This window comes from Drosophila sechellia, chromosome 2L (assembly GCF_004382195.2).
Source record: "Drosophila sechellia strain sech25 chromosome 2L, ASM438219v1, whole genome shotgun sequence".
NCBI classification, from domain to species: Eukaryota; Metazoa; Arthropoda; class Insecta; order Diptera; family Drosophilidae; genus Drosophila; species Drosophila sechellia.
In genome coordinates this window covers 18,380,965-18,399,816 of record NC_045949.1, presented here as the reverse complement: position 1 = coordinate 18,399,816, position 18,852 = coordinate 18,380,965, and the positions used below count along the sequence as shown (strand labels likewise).

Below are 18,852 nucleotides of genomic sequence, written 5' to 3'. Positions count from 1 at the left end.
TTCAAGTGTTCGAACAAGGCGGATGGACAAGACAAGAAACCAAACAGCAAACAACAACTATTAGTTGCTCAAATATCAATAATCGCCGGGTAATTTGTCCGTGTATACTTATGTTCCGAGCCCACCGATTATCGGTATATTAAAGAAGTGGGTGCTATTTTTTCAAATGACACCATGGGAATGCACTGACTAAGTTACCCATCACCACCCATCTAAAATAGTGCAAAATATTATTCTGAAGGTGAAAATCAAATGACCCCTGATTCTACTGTCACTAAGCTGACTCATCAAGTCGCCTAGTTCAGGTTTTTTATCTATTCAATCGGCAAAAGTCAATCCAGTCACATCAATTAAAAGTGAAGATAAACAGCAAATCTAAGCAATTTAAGTCGGAATTATTGTGTCAACAAAATAGTTTAAATATTCCCCGTCGATATTTATCCAGATTTTATTTGCTCAGCCTGCTTGGCTTAGCCGGGAAAACAGACGAGGTAACTGATACGCCCTGTCTGTGGAAAGGGTAGAGACACCTGTCTTGTGGGGAAGATAGGAGCCACGTAGAGTGGGCAGTGATAAACGGTCCAAGCTGTCCAAGTCGTGCATTGCAAAATCCCCGAAGACACCTTTATATGAAACCGGGCAACGATTGTCATCTCGACGTGAAGAGTCATTGGCTTTATCTATTTTATTTTGGGAGTGAATTGACAGCCAACAACTGATTAGGATTAGTGCTTTGAGTGCTTGCCAGCGGTCGGAAAAGTCATTTCTAATCGCTGTCTATTTCTTATCCGCTTCGGTTGTTAACAGGCTCCGGAGGCGACGACTTCGATCCAAGTGCAAGTGTAGCGCGCCACCATCATCACCTCCATCACCTGGATCTGAGTGCCAGGAGTCAGGGCTTCAATCCGCTGTCTGAACAAATCGAGGATTCATTCGCTGCCCGCCATCACTTACCGCAGCAGGATCCCGTGGAAGGATCTCCGCCGAGGCGGGATCATCTTGATATACAGGATCAGGAGCTCCTTCACCATCCAAATCACTTCCACCAGCAGAACCAGCGACAACAGCCACCGCCTCCCACGTTGCCACTGTCCGTGGAATCCTCCTCCGCCGCCGCCGACGGCATGGATGCCTTCTTCAAGGACCGCGCCCAGGCGGAGCACATCCTGCAGGAGTGGGTGCGAAGGCGCGAACCAGTCTGTGAGCTGGACATCCGTGATAGTGGTGGCGTCTACGCCAAGACGCCGCTCCAGAGGGGCACTCGCTACGGACCCTTTCCCATGAAGCTCAGCCACCAACCCAATGATCCTCAGCTGGCCTGGAAGGTATGTCGTTTTGACAATTCTGGAAATAGAGATAAATAATTTTTTAAGTTCTGACAAGTTAATATAACTATGGGGATGCAGTAGAGAAGACATTGAAGATTTAGAAACAAGCAATAGATAGATAGATATTTAAACTTGTAGTCTAAAGTTTTTTAGTTGATTGGGGTGGATCTGATTTTATTTTATTTATTTGCATAACTTATTAAACTACTTTCTAACGATGGTTTAAATATGTTTTAGTTGCTTAATGCTTACTAACCTAATTAATTTAAAAATCGGTACAACCCAATAATGTCGTTAGTTGCAATTATAATTATTTTCCCATGCAATCAGAAGCACAAATCCCATGCCTGAAACCCCAAAACTTTTATAAAACACATTTATCACCAAACGGCCCTTAAGCCTTTTACATGTGTGCGCATTTTGGCAATCTCAAATTTCCGATATTAGTTTTTCGCTGGTCGGGAAATTTAATCCCATCAGATCCGTACCAATTTTTATGTGCGAAAATTGCAAGCGAATTGAGTCATCCCAATTTTTGGGTGGTTTTCGCAGGGAAAATCAAACGATTGGAAAGAGATTTGATTAGAGCTCTACCTCGAGGGTATCAATTGTCAGTCAAATGTGCCTAATCCCTGGCCAGAGCTAATTTACCTTCCGCCGGAGTGGAAAACCAGGACGAAAGTCCACAAAGTGCACCCCAAATGAGGCTTAAGTCGAGGCCGGCTGATGATTCCAATTAGGGTATACGGATCCGATCCCAGTCTGAACCCTTCGATCGGTTGTCAGTCAGTCAGTCAGTCAACTGACACTTTTCCTCCTCCCTCCGCTACCACTTTTCTCTACCGAAAAACAGAGACAATCCAATCAAATTATCGCGCCTCGTCCTGTTGACAATTCGCAAAAGGAGATCCCTTCTTTTTACCTACTCGGCCCAGGTATTGCTACGAAAATATTGTTCCTGCCACTCGAGCGAAAATTGCAAAAATAACACAGCTCGGCTCGGATCGGATCCCTTCTGGCCTTTATTCCTGGATGATCCTCAAATCAAGCGCACTTTTATCGTTCACGTTTCCGTTTTGACAGATACATTGGCCGTATCTGTATCTGTATCTGTGCCTATCTGCCACCGTTTCCCGTCCGATCCTCCTGGAGGATCTGGATCTGATCTGGCAATTCGAAGCCAGTTCTGCCAGCCGAACCTAACCGAACCGAAGCCAACACTTTGAGATTATCTCTGGCGCGTAAATATTTTTCCTGCCCATTGACGTTTTCGTGTTTTTCTGCCGTGAGCGTGGTGGCCTCCTTTTTAATAAAGTTATGAATAGGCAAGGACATGTGTGATGTCTGTCCGGGGATTATCGGCAGACAAAACCAGCAACTGGAACTGTTTGCCAAACGGTTGCGGATATTTCTGGCCGTGTATTTGGGCATATCCAGATGATCTTATCATTTTTTAGTGGCTGCATCGGATTGCAGTTTCCTTTGCCGTCTTGAATAACCAGGAAAAACGGGGGAAATGTCATGTAAAGATATTCAGGTGATCAGTTCTGATTGCCTGAATAATCTTGAATATAAAACCATGTGGAAACTTAAAATTTCTTATACTAATTTGTCATAAATTTGCCACAGTACTGAAATAATAATTGCAAACATATAACTTACCTATTTTCCGTATTATAAATTCTTTTGGTTTGATGCTCAATATTGATTAAATAAATTAACTGTGCCTTCCCCTTTGAAGAGCGATTGCTTTCACCCCACATGTTCCTACTACTCCACCGTCTTCTAATTATTGTAATTGCGAATTGCCCCGTGTTTCGCAAATCAAAGCCCTTCCAATTATACATTTTTGCAACTATAACTTGCGTGGCCCTCGCCGAATGGAAAGCACAGACTGCAACCTACTTGTTTGGCAAGCCACTCGAGGAAACCTCTCTCCCTCGTCCTGAAAACGCAAAGTTTATTTCATTTATGTATTTATTTTATTTTTTATTTTTGCGCTGCATATGCCGCGGGGCAGCAGAAGCCACTTGAGGCGTTGTTAACTTAATTTTTGGAGCGTGCACATGACTCTCTCTCTCTCTCGTTCTCCCTAGACTCTCCCACTCGACGCACACACCCACATGAGCACACGCACACATAAACACACACACACACTCATACCACTTCATCGCCAACTGCAAAATGCCGTTTTTCCAAATGACTTCATAGACAAGAGTTCGACGGCGGCGACTTGAACGTTGCGCATACGCAAAGTCATTCAGTCAACCGCAGCATTTGAGTTTTTTTATTTTTTTCTTTTTCGGTTTTTTTGATTTTAATTTGTGGTTGCGGCAGCATCAAACTTTCGGCGTCGCAAAGTCTAAGGCAGTTTTTCCCATTTCCAGCCGCAACTACAAAACAAGAGAAAAAGAAAAAATCCACAGCCGCTGTTAACGATTTGTGTAAATTATGCGTAATTCAGCTTGGCGCCGCTGCTTTTATTTGTACACAAAAACTGTTGGCGGTTTTTGTTTAGTTTTCTGTTGTTTTGCTCTTTTCTTGTATTTTTGCACCGTGGCTGCAGTTTCCTCTTACTGTTTAGTGACCTTGATTTTGCGGGCAGACTTGTGGGCGGCGTCTGGCTGGGCCTGCATTTTACTGGAGTGTTTGAAGACCCTTATTAATTGGCTAAGTAATTATGCAGACGCTCAATGAAAATTTGTTTATAGGAGCTACTCAAAAATTATTCTAATATGCTCGCATTTTAGTGTGAGTTGTTGCAAGCTTGCATTTTGTATAAATAGTTAATTAAATTGCAAAGCATTTTCAGTTATTTTTTGTATTTTGTGTGTATATCTGAGTTGTATTTCTATTTTTTATTTATTTAAAACATATTTTACATATAAAAAGTTGATATATACTTACAAATATACACAAATATAACACTTTTGAGGGTTGTGTCTTGGCTTAGCAAAGACAAACGTGTAGAAATAGCACAGTTACCAGGGGTAGGCCAACAGATGGCGCCGGCAGATATTTTTCGAAACTGATTTCTAATTAACTTTTTTAATGAAAAGGAAAACACTTGAAATAAATATATTTTAAATTGATTACCCTTATACTGTGTTTGCAGGCCCATAGTAGACACTATAATGGATGGCTAGAGCCCACAGAAGATGTGTCCACGTGGTTGAAAAAAATCCGAAGCGTTCAGGACGATTGTATAGGCGAGGCTAATTTACAGAGTTACATTAATGCTGGTTATGTTAGTATACAACCCCAACCCCTTTATATAAAGCCCTTCAGCACGTGCCACTCGATTTTTTACAATTTTAACCATTACTTTCACTTGCCTTTTTATAGCTGTGGTACGAGACGAATCGGTACGTGAATGCTGGCAGTGAAATGGTCGTCGACGGGCGGCCCAAGAGTCCTGTTCAACTGAACGAGGACTTCATGAACGGCGGCAAGGTCCTGGCAGCAGCCGCAGCAGCAGCCGCCGCAGTGGTAGCCGCCTCCTCCTCGGGAGCAAAGAGCGGCGGTGGGGGCAGCTCCGCGCCCAGCGATGATCGCAGCGATCGTGATAATGGTGAGTTTCGTTTAAATATTTGGTTTGCCTAAGAATTTATTCCAAGTTAAAAATATTTACTGAAATTTTATTCCAAGAAGTTTAAAATATTTACTAAAATTTTTAAGTTATATCAAACATAAGCATATGTGTAGAGTGTATCAATCATCTTGTAATTGATATCCAAACATTTTTATTTATATTCGTCCTCTACTGGCAAAAGAATATCATGGGTTCATTTTTTAAAATGAAGCAATATTCAGCCTGCTGCTGTTAATCAAGATATCAATGCCCATTGTAATGCTTAGTTACCAGGACCCTGCCCAAAAAATGGGGCAATTCCATCAGGATTTGACATTGAATAAGAGTGTAATAACGTATGTGTTGTGTCCATGCTGGTGTGGCTAATAAGTGCAGCTGTGGTGCCAGGCAATTAGCGCGCAACGCAACCACTGTGGGTCACATCAAATCTAAAATCTAGAACCCAGAGTCCAGAATCCGGCGGCAATGCCCGTGACAGAGTTCCTGGCACGAGCGATACGTCCTGCGATACAATCTCAATTTCGGGTGCAGGAACAGTGGCTTATGAGGGCTCACAGAATCGGATACAGAAGAGCAGGCAGGCATCCCTTCTCCGATATTGCCGGTCACCCTTTTTGCCTCCCCTAAATGCGATCAATTTGTGCGCTGCGCATGCGCCCATGCAATATTGCGGCAACCGCACATGTTTTCATTTGTTATTAAAATGTTTGATAATTTCATTAGAGATCCATCAGCAAACAAAGGGTCCGAGATTGTGTCAGCGATATGCGGCATGTGCGATATGCTGCCGACAGTCAAAATGGCACACGCTCAATTTAAGCCTAATCCTGCATCCCTCGAATCGCCGAAAAACGGGAAGCCGGGGCGTGTTTGATTATAAACATGTGGGATTTATGGACAGCTCATTTGGCGTTTCACACTCTCTTTTTTTCATGCTTATCACAAATTTAAATCTCCACGAGTATGTGTTCGTTGGCGAGTCGGCTTTAAATTTGAATATGTAATGAACATAATGGTTAATTCCATACGCTTATCTGCCGGATCATAGTGCCTTACAATGGTCTAGCATTTATATTCGAGTTTTTCAATTAAAGCCAAGCTGTCAAAGTTTCCGCGTAAGTCCTTTTTCAAGCTTGATATTCAACCCGCTTTTCCGTTCAGCACAAGGGACACCTGTGTCTTGACTTTTTAACGTATTTTCGGGCAACTTTTCTCGCAGTTCACGCGCTGCTAAGCAGGGAAATTCCCTCTACTCTCTGGCAGAAGACAAGGCCCAGATGTCCTGTGCGTCCAAGGACATGCAGCGAGTGCCACCAGTGCAGCACGGGGGTGGCAACGCGATCGAGGTTCCGTCGCCGAGACCCGGAAAGGAAAGGAGGTGGCAAAGAGCGATCGAAAGTGTGGTTGCAACGGTAGCAAAGGATCGCTGGATTTCCAGGAGAGGGAGTTCCAAGTTCCGACCGTTACTTTTCTCGAGGAATACTTAATGAGCGGCGGGCTGGGAATTTTTCGCGTTCCAGAATTTTCAGTATGGAAAATGCTAATGTCAAGGGGTGCACTCTACAATGCATGGGAATGTTTTTTAAAAGTTGTACATAATATTAAATGCAATTGCTATTTTCCAAAAAAAAAAAAAACAATTTAATAATAAGTTTGAATGACTGTATTCAGTTTTAAATCAACTTACTTACTTCATAATACCGCAACTATTTGACAATGACTTCTAACCATTCCTCCAATCACTCCAAAGTCAACCAACCCACAAAGTTGTCAAAGCGAGCTCCCTTCACCTTGACTCCACCTCCGCCGCCGAAAAACCAAAACACAGAACCAAAAAAAGCATTCCCAACAATACAGAAACGAAACCAAGACACTTTTGAGATGGCTTTCGGCTTAAATCGCGGCAACTTTTCAATCGACCAATCAAACAATGGAACAAACTATACACGAAGCACATTTAGATACGTTCGTATCGCCAACTGGCGACTGGCAGAACACACGCCAGATAGACCAAGCCCATAAACGAGATCCTAACTAACTCTCAGATACGAATCCAAAACCGAAAAACTCAACAGACCTCCGTCGATTGACACTTTGTCGCCTGCAAAGCTGATGGATGATTAATGAGCTGAAAAATAAAAAGCGAAAGAGTAAAATTAAATTGAATAGAAGGCTCGTGTCGCGTCTTCCGCCAAATGATCATCGTGTGTCTATTTGGGCATCATTAGGAGTGCCACCTAACCCTTTTTGTTTGTTATTTTTTATTTTGTGCTGCTGCTGCCAAATCGATTAGCAGGCGGATCTAACTTTGATTTTTTCACATTTCGATTGAGCAAGTTGTAAGGTGTAAATAATTCAATCAATCATTTGTCAACAGTTTCGGCTTCCGTTTAGCAATATAGCCTCCGATTCAGGGTCAGCCGCTGGCTTTTGGCAGCCAGCAGCATATTCTCTGATATGTAATTGGCATGTCAAAGAGTTTCCAGCCCGCCCGCCTCCTTCGGCATCCCTTGGCCCTGGTTAATCCACATCCTGATCCCTCACAATGACTCTATTGATTGTCAGTTCGCTGTTGGTCGAGTGAATCAATCTGTCAGATGAAAGGGGAATCCAGCTGCAAGAGATCGGGTGAAAGGCGTGAAAGGATTGTGCAGGATTTGGGGGAGATGCTGACAAGGGGGCTGGGCAATGACCAAATGATAAGGCATCGATGGGCGAACTGACAGCGGAGATGCCTTTGTGGAAAGACAAATAAATTAGGAACTTTCATTGGGTATTTGATTAATTGCTTTGTTAAAGGGGTTTTAAAAAGAGTCAGAACAAATAGTAGTTTATTGGAAGTATCATTTTATTTATTTTTAAATTTTTCTTAAACTTGCTTAACTACTCCCAAGAGCAGCTGCTCTTAATATCTTCAAACTTAGTTCCCAGGAACTAGTTCCCTACTTCAAGCAACCCACCCAAACATAAGTTTTCCCAAGCATTCTCAGGCTCAAGGAACCTACAGCTACCCTCCTATTTGCCCAGGGCACCATATGTCAACCCACTCCTACCTTGACTCCTATGTGTCATCTCCACCCCCTAGAAACGGCGCCTACCCTCCTACTATCCCACGCTTGCCCACCCAAAATTAAGAACTGTAGAAACTCCGGGCAAAGTTCAAGTGCAGCCCACAAGGAAAACCCTTGACGTGGGAATCTTCGCTGCCCTTTGCGGCCATACGCTGAAAATTAACTTTTGACCCAAACAGCAATTACCACTCCGTTTTCAGAGCGGGCAAGGCTTGGGTGTTTGGTAAGCACCCCTCGTCGAGTGGGCAACCAAAGGGGGTGGGCTGCCTTGAGAGGCAACACCTGTTTAGAGGCCAAAAGCAGCGATACGCTGCTGCAAGGTGCCACATCTACATATATGACTTTTCAAACGAAATCAGTCCAACGGAACTAGAATTGCAGGGTGGCAGAGGTTGAGGGGTTGACTGCTGACGCTGTCCCTTCGGATGTGCTTGCATGCATAATCTCTGGTCATCGCCATCATCCCTTAGTCGCTGTGTTGGTGTCACCTGGTGGTTGTCCACTGCCCACCACCCCTGCTAACTAGTACCACTACCAATACGAGTACCACTACCACTACCAGTGTCAGTAGCCTACCCCAACCTCTACACCCCCTAGAGCACCTCAGCTTTCTCCTCAACCTCTCTGCTCATATTCAACACTCATTTCCCATAGGAATTGTTTAAAGATGCAGAGAGAGAAAAATTGGTAAGCAATTATGCTTCAAAAGCCCAGCCGCTATATGCTCATTAAAACTAAAGCATTATATAATGAAGAACTTCTGTGCAGCCAATGAAAACATACAGAATATAATCCAAGTAAAATTCATTCTAACTCTTATTTTATTTTAATTTTTAAACTATGCTTGCAATCTCCACATCATGTGTAAGTCTTATTCTAATTATACATAAAACTTATTTAAGACATACTCAAAGTTTTCTCCTCGTGCATCTGTGCACTTGGCACTCGTCGGGAGTTGGCCAAGTTAAGAGAGGGGTGAGGTGTGCCTCTAGAGATGGTGGGGTGGGTAGGGGTGTCTTGCCTTTACCTTACTTTCATTTGGGACAATTATCTATTCAACGTCAAGCTATGCGAGTGCCATATATGAGTGCACACGATTTCGTCTCTGCTACCAATTTTGTGTTAAGTGTTTGCGTGTTTACTCCCGAGCAAGCGTACTTGTGTGTGTGTGTGCTGGTGTGCAAAGGTGTGTGGTGGTCATATGCCAGTGCGTCCTGGCCAGAAAAAGGACCTGCCGCAGATTGTTAGCGGACAAACAGAACATTAGCTCGTCGGCATTATGCTCCGCAAACGACACACTTGTTCATCAAACGCGAAGCCGAACGGTTGTGTGTCAAGTGAGCAGCTCAAGTGATAACTGAAGGATCGAAGTGATATATAGTGAACATACGCAGTTGAACTTGATGGTATCCTGATTCTCTGTGAGTGCTAAAGAGCTGCAAATAAAACATAATAGTTTATTGAGATCTGTAATATCTTACGATCGCTTTTAAGCTGAACAAAGACCAATGCTTGAATATTTAGAATAAATCTAGTTCCTAAATCTGCAATATATAACAATTATATAATTATCCAACTTTCTTCTAATCGAGTGCATTTTCTTCATTCCAGGCTCCCTGTACAGTGGCGACGAATTCTCCAAGGATAAGAAAAACTCCTCGCTAATCAGAGAGGGCGACATCGATTTCACAGACGACGAAAACGGTTTCGATATACGCTGTGAGGTCTGTGATAAAGTCTATCCGGATTTGGATCTGTAAGTACGACTGGCCAACTTAATAGCCATTTATCAGACCCCCGAGGGGGAACCCCTCCAGGGTATCAAGTGTAGCTCCCGATTTTGGCGTAGGAGAATGTCTGCTGCCGAAATTGCTTTGGCATTTAAGCAGCAGCGACAATAATCTAAATCAAATTTTGTGTATAGCTTAGGATCTACAAAAAAAATCGAAAAAGTACAACAAGCCTCCAATTAGCTTCCATCTTACCCGAAAGAATTATGGGTGCGCAGCGAATAAAATCCGTGCAGAAGTATAAGTGTACAAGTTGAAAGAGAAATCCGACAGAGATACAAAGTATTCGCAAATGTTGCTAAATGCCTTTGGATCTAAGTGGATATGCGGTCTGATGCCAGACTCCGGCGGAGATCTTAATTAAAAGTTGATGGCGATAATAGTCCGCCCAATAAAAGTGCCATTAAACATCCAAGAGACGCTCAACCGAAAGTGAGAGTGAGCTCCGAGCTCGGAAATAAATCGAAATGGTCTTGGTCTTGATTTGACTGGCTTTCGGTTCGCTTTGGCCACCTGAAGTTTACTGTAAACTTCGGTTTGGCTTGGTTTGGCTTGACTTGGCCCGTTCCATGATTGGTTTTTTATGGGCCCAAATGTGCAATCTGTAGGTGTTAACTGAGCCTTAATGCCTCCTGCATTGATGCGGCATTTCGATTTCATTGGCCTTTATTTCGTTTTTCACCAAAGTTTGTTTTTCGCTCAATTTTCTGCACTTGCAGTAGTCCAGAGTGACTATCAAAAAAGGAAAAAGAAAATACTTGGCTTAATATCTTATATTTATAAACTAAATCATCATATAGATCACGGTATTCACATGACTTTCCCAACTAAGCTGACGGCTTTCCCTTGAATATCTGACCATCAATCTGGCCATTTAGTTTTCCCTCTTCAAAAACAAACACGACCATCATCATCCTCCCACACAAGTGGTTAATGCAAAAGTTTAGTCCCAATATTTACAAATGTTTTACGTTGTAATAAATAAATGACCCACAAGCAACAATTGGCGGCAACACGCAAATGACATTTCTATATGCCTGCGATGGCTATAATCATAGATACCCATATATTTAAGTTGAAGTGCTAAAAGCGAGCTTTGATTTGATGTTTGCCCCGAGATGTGGAGCGGCGGTCTATATGTTTACCGTTACTAGAGTGGGAGTCAGTGGGTCTCCAATCCCCCTGGGGTGCACTTATCAGTGCCGGTGATTTATTGAATTTTACATGAGCAGCTCTGGATGGAAGGGAAGCTATGTGAGCAATGTCTGCGTGTCCAGGCTGTCTCTATATTTTTTCGTTTCGTTCCTTTTTTTTGCCATTTATCTGATGTCGAACATGCATGGACTGTAAGTCAAACAAACGCCCACACTTCAGGTGAAGGTAGCGAAAAAAGGGGGGATTTGGGGGGACTCGGAACTATCAACTCTTCCATGACGATGACAAAACAAAGAAAAATGAAAACGTTGCCGCCTCTTGTCGACATCGCTTTGCCTCACATATATATATATTTTTTTTTTACTCCACCCACATACAAGTCGATAAGCATCGCACCACCACGCACCACTTTTGGCCACAATTCTCCTCCATCAAGGACGCCTCTGCTCATTGGTCGCAGCTGTTTCCTTTTTTTCGGACTAAGATCTCTTATCAGCTGGCCGCGCATATTAAATATTGAACATCATTTGACTAATTGACGCCCGTCCGGGAAAAAGGGGGAGGGATTTTCCGAGGTGGGCGTTATCCCAGGTGGTCGGCAAACAAAGGCGTGTGAACTGGCGCACATGACTTTGATTGAACCGCGGCGATTTGGCGCAGAGAGCCTCACGAAAATGTCACAATGCTAATTTCCCAACTTGCGATGACAGCCAGTCAGATAAGGGCGGGTAAAGTGGCTCCTGGTGCCCGGAGTTTTCCTTGAACTGCACTTCTAAGCATTTTCTTCTCTTTTCCTTCATTTTCAGCTTGGACGATCATCTGATAGGCGCTCACCATTTCAAGCAGGACGAATTCCCCTGCAAGCAATGCGCTCTGCGATTTTGCCATCGTCCTTTGCTGATTAAACACGAAGCTATCTCCCACAATAACATACGCAAATATTCCTGCGAAAATTGCAGCAAGGTAAGCATTTTTAAAAGTTTAAGATACACGTTGCATAAATAGTCCAAAAAAGTATCATCATCCACGACTTAAGACTTCTGATGAAGATAAAGAGAGAGCATCTCGGCCATAGCTTCTGTTACCAACAACCTTCGATCGGCCGAAAACTTACGCCGTCATTAATTATTGTATCAGCTCGTGGTGCTCTGGTGGCTTGGCAACACAAAAAGACTTTTGATTTCAAGCGGATCAATAGTCGCGGGCTGCTAACTTGGCTTTTAAGAGTGTGCCCCCTGCACCACCTGGCCCACCTGGTCCACCTTTTGAGCACGCGCTGAGCGGCTTACTTGCAATAGCTGGAAATCAGGGCGTGTACTCATCCAAAGCAGAAACACTTAAGCGACCCGTAATGAAGAAACCCTGTCGCAGCCCCCCTTTGCCCCGCCCTTGGTGGAGTTCATCTTCGCTGGCTGCATTTGAATGCCAAAGCGAAATCAAAAGGGCTTGGGAGCGGAGGCAACGCCATCAGAGCATTCAACCATTCCATCCATTCCATCCATTCCATCCATCCATCTAGCCATCGAAAATCAGGCATCCATCCATCGAACGATTCGTTTCATGCGTCATTGTCATCGCACTGCGACTTCGACATCTTCCAAAGATGTTTTAATGGCATGTTGATTACGATCTTGTGGTCGCAGTTGGGCCTTTTCTCTTGGCTTTTCCCATTTCCATTTCCAAATCCGAATCCCAATCCCAATCCAAATCGAACGGTATTTCAATGCCCATCGAGCATTACAGTTGGTTTACTTAGCGCTCTGTAATTGTTTCGGTGGCATGTAAGTAGCACGCATTGCGGCTCCACGGCTCCATGTACATATCTCCGAAGAAACCCATCCCTAAACGGGAGCCACTCGGCCCAAACAAATGATGATCGATCTTTTGGGCCAGACTTTCGCTGGGGTCCGAGCTTTTTTTGTGTTAACCTCTTCTGTAGGCCCTCTGACGGGCCCAAAAAGAGCTGCAGCTGTCAGCTTTGTTTGTTTTAAGCAGCGGGCTTAAGGCGTTTCCAAAGGGATTTGCCACGGATCTACAAGGCTTTGTTCGAGGGCTTAGCTTGGCATCCGTGATGAGGCAGTTGAGTGCACAATGGTGTTAAGAGGGGCGGATAACTGTAAAGTCTTTAGGGGGGTTAACTGACGGCACAGGAATGTGGTCTATTTAAAAGGAGAGTTTAAAATATGCAGCCATGAATTCTTATTTAAAGCAATTATAATTAAGTACCTTTCATAAGATTCAAATGAACGCTAGCACTTTTATCGGGCTTTCATTAGTTTATTTCCTTGCAACTTCAGCCAGAAGTTTCAACTCCATTAGGCTACCAGAGTCCGATCCCATCTTCAGGCCATGGACTCACAGGCACTGATGCCTTGGCTGACCCCACGTACGCTCCTAGATCTTGGCACACAGCCTCGTTCCGTCCCGTCCCCTTGACGACCATCTCCTCCTTAATAATACCCCCACCCAAGGCACATTCCACAGAAAAACAGAGATCTCGTCGGAGCCCCTGCACCACTTTCCCTTCTTCACTTCTGCACCGCCGAATGCCAAAACACCTACACTCAACCCAACGAAGCTGCGACTGCTTTTCATCTTTCAGTACACAGAAAAAAATATCTAAAAATTTGTTTCTTTGATCCTAAATCCAAGATCTTAGCATCTAAAAATATAATTTACTGAATATAAATCATTCCACTAGTTATATATGATATATGTTATATATGCTTATGTTCAGATCCTGTGTTAGTTTTGATTTTTTCACTGCTGCTTTAGTTGTTTTTTTCCTCGTTTGTTGTTTTTGCTGTAACACCGAGATCGTCGTTGTCTTTATATATATATACATATAATGTTTCTGTAGTTGTCGTTGTCTATTGTGGCGTTTTTCGCCTTTTTCGAGAGTAGTTGAATCTAATCCATTTGATGTAGTTATAGCACGAGCTATTCTTGTATGTCGCCTCTCTCTCTCGCTCTTCGGCTTCCCTGGATGTCCCAGCTTATCCCCACCAAGCCCCCCGTCCCACGGTTTTCCACCTTTTGTGTGGCTCATGGAGATAGACAAAAAAGGCTGCCTCGATCATCGTTTGATATGAATTCGTAGCGCATTATGACAGCATGATTAGGCATAACAGTTTCGTAAAAAGGCGACGGGGGAGTCGCAACGGCTGACCGAAATCAAGTTTGAAGTGGGTACACAAAACTGGATGCCAGGCTGGATCCCCTGCCCCACGGAAACACCTCCGCCGCCACCACCTGCCCCCGTATCCTCCACAACAAATCCCAAGCCCGATCTGTCATTGCCTTCGCCCCTCCGAAGTACGAAATGTGCGAGCTTCACATGGAGCACTTCTTACTTAGGGCTGGTCGCAATATTGGTTAAACAAATCTTATTTTATACAATTAGTTTAAAATATATACAAAATATAATTTTCCAATTAATTGTAAAAAAATGTTAATATAATATATACTTGTGTGACTTTCATGATTAGCCTTGTGCCACCTTGCTTTCCCATTTTGGCTTCACATATGAAGGGGGCTTCTCGTGTCCAGCCCTGATCTCCGCTTGGAGACCTTCCCGGGGGTGATGGATGATTCGGGCCAGGCAATGACAATTGTAGCAATTGATGTTAATAATTGACGAAGGTGTTTGGCTGCTGCCAAGTGGGTGGAGATGATGTTGTTGCCATTCGTCGCCGTTGCTCTGGTTACCTTTGCGTAATCTCGGAGAGCGTCGGGCATTGTCTAGCCCAAATAAGAGATCCGTTTAAGCGGCAAAAGCGGCAGCAGCAGCACCACCACCAGATGATTAATTAATTTCAGTTTCGTTTCATTTGGATTTGGAACCAGATCACCCGACCAGTTCACTATTTCGTACAGAGGAAGAAATTTTTATTTAGAAAAAGTCCACCCAAATTAATTAGTATAAGTTCTGTGTAAATTTCCATTAAAACAACGAAATTACAAAGAAGTGCAAGTATGACACATTTTATTATAATGTGAAATACTCATTTATATTTCTGAATTTGTAGCAGTGTACGCATTTTTTATTTTATTGCCAACAACCAATCGCAACTCACACCGTTCGCTTTGCTCTGTGATCCGTATTTTGCAGGTATTTTGTGACCCCTCGAATCTACAGCGGCATATTCGCGCCTACCACGTCGGAGCTCGCTGTCATCCGTGTCCGGAGTGCGGGAAAACGTTCGGAACCTCGTCGGGCCTGAAGCAGCACCAGCACATCCACAGCTCCGTGAAGCCCTTCGCCTGCGAGGTGTGCTCCAAGGCGTATACGCAATTCTCGAATCTGTGCCGGCACAAGCGGATGCACGCCACCTGTCGGATGCAGATCAAGTGCGACAAGTGCAACCAGAGCTTCAGCACGTTGACCTCCCTGACCAAGCACAAAAAGTTCTGTGATTCAACGGGTCCGGGTCCGTATCGAAACCAGCACGTGAATCGCCACCATCAGCACCCGCACCAGCACCCACTTCCGCATCAGCCCCACCTGGCCGCCACTGCCACATCCACCTGTCCAGCGCCACCAAGAGAATCTTCGGAGTCCTCGTCCTCAGCAGCAGCTGCCGCCGTTGCCGCCATGTCGACGCCACCGAATCCTTTCCTAATGTTCCGCACTGCACCGTCTTTCTTTCCCGGATTTCCGCCTTACGGATTCTCCCCCTTTCTACCACAAAATCCGCTGCATCCTACGAACATTCCAATGTTTTTCTCGAAAAATCCCATGGATTTGGGTTGCGGTGGCCCGGAAATCACCTCACCCGTTTCCGCCTTTGATCAGAAACTACCATTTGGCTTTCTGAAGGGTGAGAACTGTGAATCGCAGGCCTATGATAAAGTTACGGAGAAGGAGTTGGCCTTCAAGGCGGACGAAAAACTGAAGAAGGAGCCACTTGTGCAGGCTTTCGAAGGCGAAGAGGACGAGAGCCGGAATTCCCTGGACATTAAGGAGAAATTGGAGGACGCCAGAAACGACTCAAAATCTGAGGAGCAGGACGATATGAAGCAGGAACCCGAAAGGGTTAGCAGTCCCGATCAACAGCAGGCCGAGGATGATAGGGTAAGTTCGAAAGAGATACGCCGATGTATTTTAGTTCGTTTCTTTTTAGTTGCCAAAAATATACCCTTATTACAAGGGAATTGAAGTAGTTAGTTACTTTAATTGTTTTAAATTTTTCTAACCCGTATTCCCTTTGCCCACAGAAATCCATTGACATCATGAGCACACCACCACCCGCAGACACTCCCTCTGGAGTAGATGGACCGTTGGACCTTTCCATCTGCCGCAAACGCTCGCCTGGATCATTCTTTAACGCACCGGCAGAGGAAAACCTTATGCTCCATAGGTTCATGCCCAGGTTACACGAATTTGAAGCAGAAAGGGGGCCGCCGCTGAAAATGCGCAAATCACACAGCTCGGCGGAGTCGTCCACCTCGCAGAAGTCCCACAAGGGCAGCAGTCCCACACCCACGCCCACCGCCTCGCCCGGACTCACCCCTTCGCCGTCGCCACCCACAAGTGCGGGCGGCGAGCTGAGCAGCACGTCCGAGGGCGGAGCGGTACCGACGATAGCGGCAGCAGCGTTCGCAGCGGACCACAGCGCTCTGGCCTCTGGGCCAACGCTTCCGCAGACTCATCCCACCTTTCATCCGCTGTTGCTGGAGGAGATCTACCGCTCGGGGTTTCCTTTTTTATGCCAACCGGGCGGACGGCGCGGCATTGAGGCGCTGCTGGCGGGAGCCGCCGCAGCTGCCCCAAAGCGGCCGCTTCCGCCCGTGAAGTTCTCAACGGGCAGTGTGGTGGGACTCAAGACGAAGGATCGCTACAGCTGCAAGTTCTGCGGCAAGGTGTTCCCCAGATCGGCCAATCTGACGAGGCATTTGAGGACGCACACGGGCGAGCAGCCGTATCCCTGCAAGTACTGCGATCGGGCATTCAGTATATCCTCGAACCTGCAGCGCCATGTGAGGAACATCCACAACAAGGAGCGTCCTTTTCGCTGCGAGCTCTGCGATAGATCCTTTGGCCAGCAGACGAATCTCGATCGGCACGTGAAGAAGCACGAGTCGGAGGGCAACAATTTCCGGGATTCGCCCAGTTCCAGTGGCATTGCCGAAAGGGAGGAGTACTTCGATGACATAAGGAAGTTCATGAATCGGGTCTACACGCCCAACAGTCTGGTCGGCAATGAGGGCGATACCGAGGAGTATGCCAATAGCGACGATCAGTCTGTGACTCTGGAAAAGGACAGCGGCAACTTCAACAACAACAGCAGCAACATCAGCAACAACAACAGCAGCGGCGGCAACAACAACAACAACGCCAAGGCCATTACAATAAGCTCTTAGGAATCGTAAGAGATTAGAGAGCTTGCTTTCCTCGTTGTTAAATGATAAACTTACTTTAACTCTTACTTAAGCGTGCCTCCGAGAGGGAAATCTATCTTTAAGTAGTTACCATTTCGACGCAACTTGTACTAAACGAAACTCTAAACATTAGCTATGCAATCAATGGAAAAAGACGGTGAAGCATCAAACATTAACCTAAAATACAAACCAATAAATACAACTTAAAGGCAAAAACTTTATAAACAACTTACTATACATACTTACCCCCCTCTCTAAAACCACCTTAAAATTGTAGCTAATTTAAACAACTGTACATAGACATATGAAAGTCTTAACTTACTGGGTCGATTTCAACTACTTTGAAACTCTGTGAATTATATGCATATAAATATATGGATATATGTATATGGATATGGATATATTGATTGTGTACGTGTATAGGCTTTCTATGTATACATAAATCTTTATGTGTAAATCGATTTGTAACGTATGCCGTAAGTTTAACATATTTATAGAGCTAATTACTGCAATTCTCAACAACAAAAAACCCGAAAAACAAAATCAATTTTATAACATTTACTTAACGTTTAATTATATTATTATTATTATTATATATATGAAAACCAGAAAAGATCGTTATGAAACATGAAAAATCAATAAATGAAACAATCGCATACAAATTATGGGCTTTAAATTGGAATAAATGGCAGAGCAAATTGAGAATAAACTGGAGTAATTGCCTAAACAACAAAAAAGCATAAAAGGTAAAAGAAAAGGTTTAGACCATTTAAATTTTCCAGCTTATGTTTCGTCAGTTTATTGGCCCATGTTTTCCGAATCCAGATCGCTGCAAACCGCACAAGCCAAGCCAAATCTTGTGGGCATAATAAAGCCATTGAAAGAGGTTGGTTCATCCACACTCAATTACCGCATAAAAGAAGCCTTTATACACCCATCAATCCTGGCCGCAGACCCGAAACATAATTGTGAACGCATTTGCCTATATAAACCAGCTCGCCCGATTATTAATCATCGGCGCAGAGCAAAAATCAAATACGAGAAGGAAAAAAAAAACAGATCAGAAAGATCCAAACGAAACGAAAGCCGAAACTTATAGCTTTTTAATACACCCGGCCATCCATCTGGGCAACCAGCCCAAGTCATCTATCTATCCATCCGACCATTCATCCATCTCGAGTCCGATCTCCAGACTAGGAGCTCGAAACTCGATAACTCCGAGCTCGAAACTCCGATCTGAATGCAAAGGCGTGATCGGCAAAGCGAGTTAATTACCCTTCCGGTTTAGAGTGTGTTACGCCTTCGGCGAAATGCGGTTAAAACTATGCGATATATCCATGAATACTTTTCATTTTTTTCCGTCTTTTATATTTTTACCAAACGTATTTCGTTCGTTTGCGTTTGGTCTTTTGTTTTTAACTGAATTTTAAATTGTATTAGCCGGGGCGCTCGCCATTGGCATCAATCATTTTTTGCCAAAGCCTTTTTGGATACATTTTTTTTGTGTTTTTTTGCTCCAATCTTGTGTATTTCAA

The 18,852-nt window shown here is 44.2% G+C and overlaps 1 protein-coding gene across 4 annotated transcripts in view; it reads left to right on the top strand.

The window, feature by feature from the left end:
- Window positions 1-17,533, top strand: part of LOC6614589 (transcription factor hamlet) — a 28,365-nt gene extending 10,832 nt beyond the window's left edge. For 3 of the 4 annotated variants that reach the window (XM_032724644.1, XM_032724661.1, XM_002038981.2), the window contains exons 2-8: window positions 808-1,325; window positions 4,444-4,575; window positions 4,674-4,899; window positions 9,603-9,747; window positions 11,743-11,899; window positions 15,048-16,010; window positions 16,154-17,533. In XM_032724644.1, coding sequence (XP_032580535.1) covers window positions 808-1,325; window positions 4,444-4,575; window positions 4,674-4,899; window positions 9,603-9,747; window positions 11,743-11,899; window positions 15,048-16,010; window positions 16,154-17,299 — 3,287 coding nt within the window. In that variant the 3' untranslated portion in view covers window positions 17,300-17,533. The remainder of the gene's footprint in view (window positions 1-807; window positions 1,326-4,443; window positions 4,576-4,673; window positions 4,900-9,602; window positions 9,748-11,742; window positions 11,900-15,047; window positions 16,011-16,153) is intronic. The other variant, XM_032724657.1, reaches the window with a different exon arrangement.
- Window positions 17,534-18,852: the final 1,319 nt, after the last annotated feature.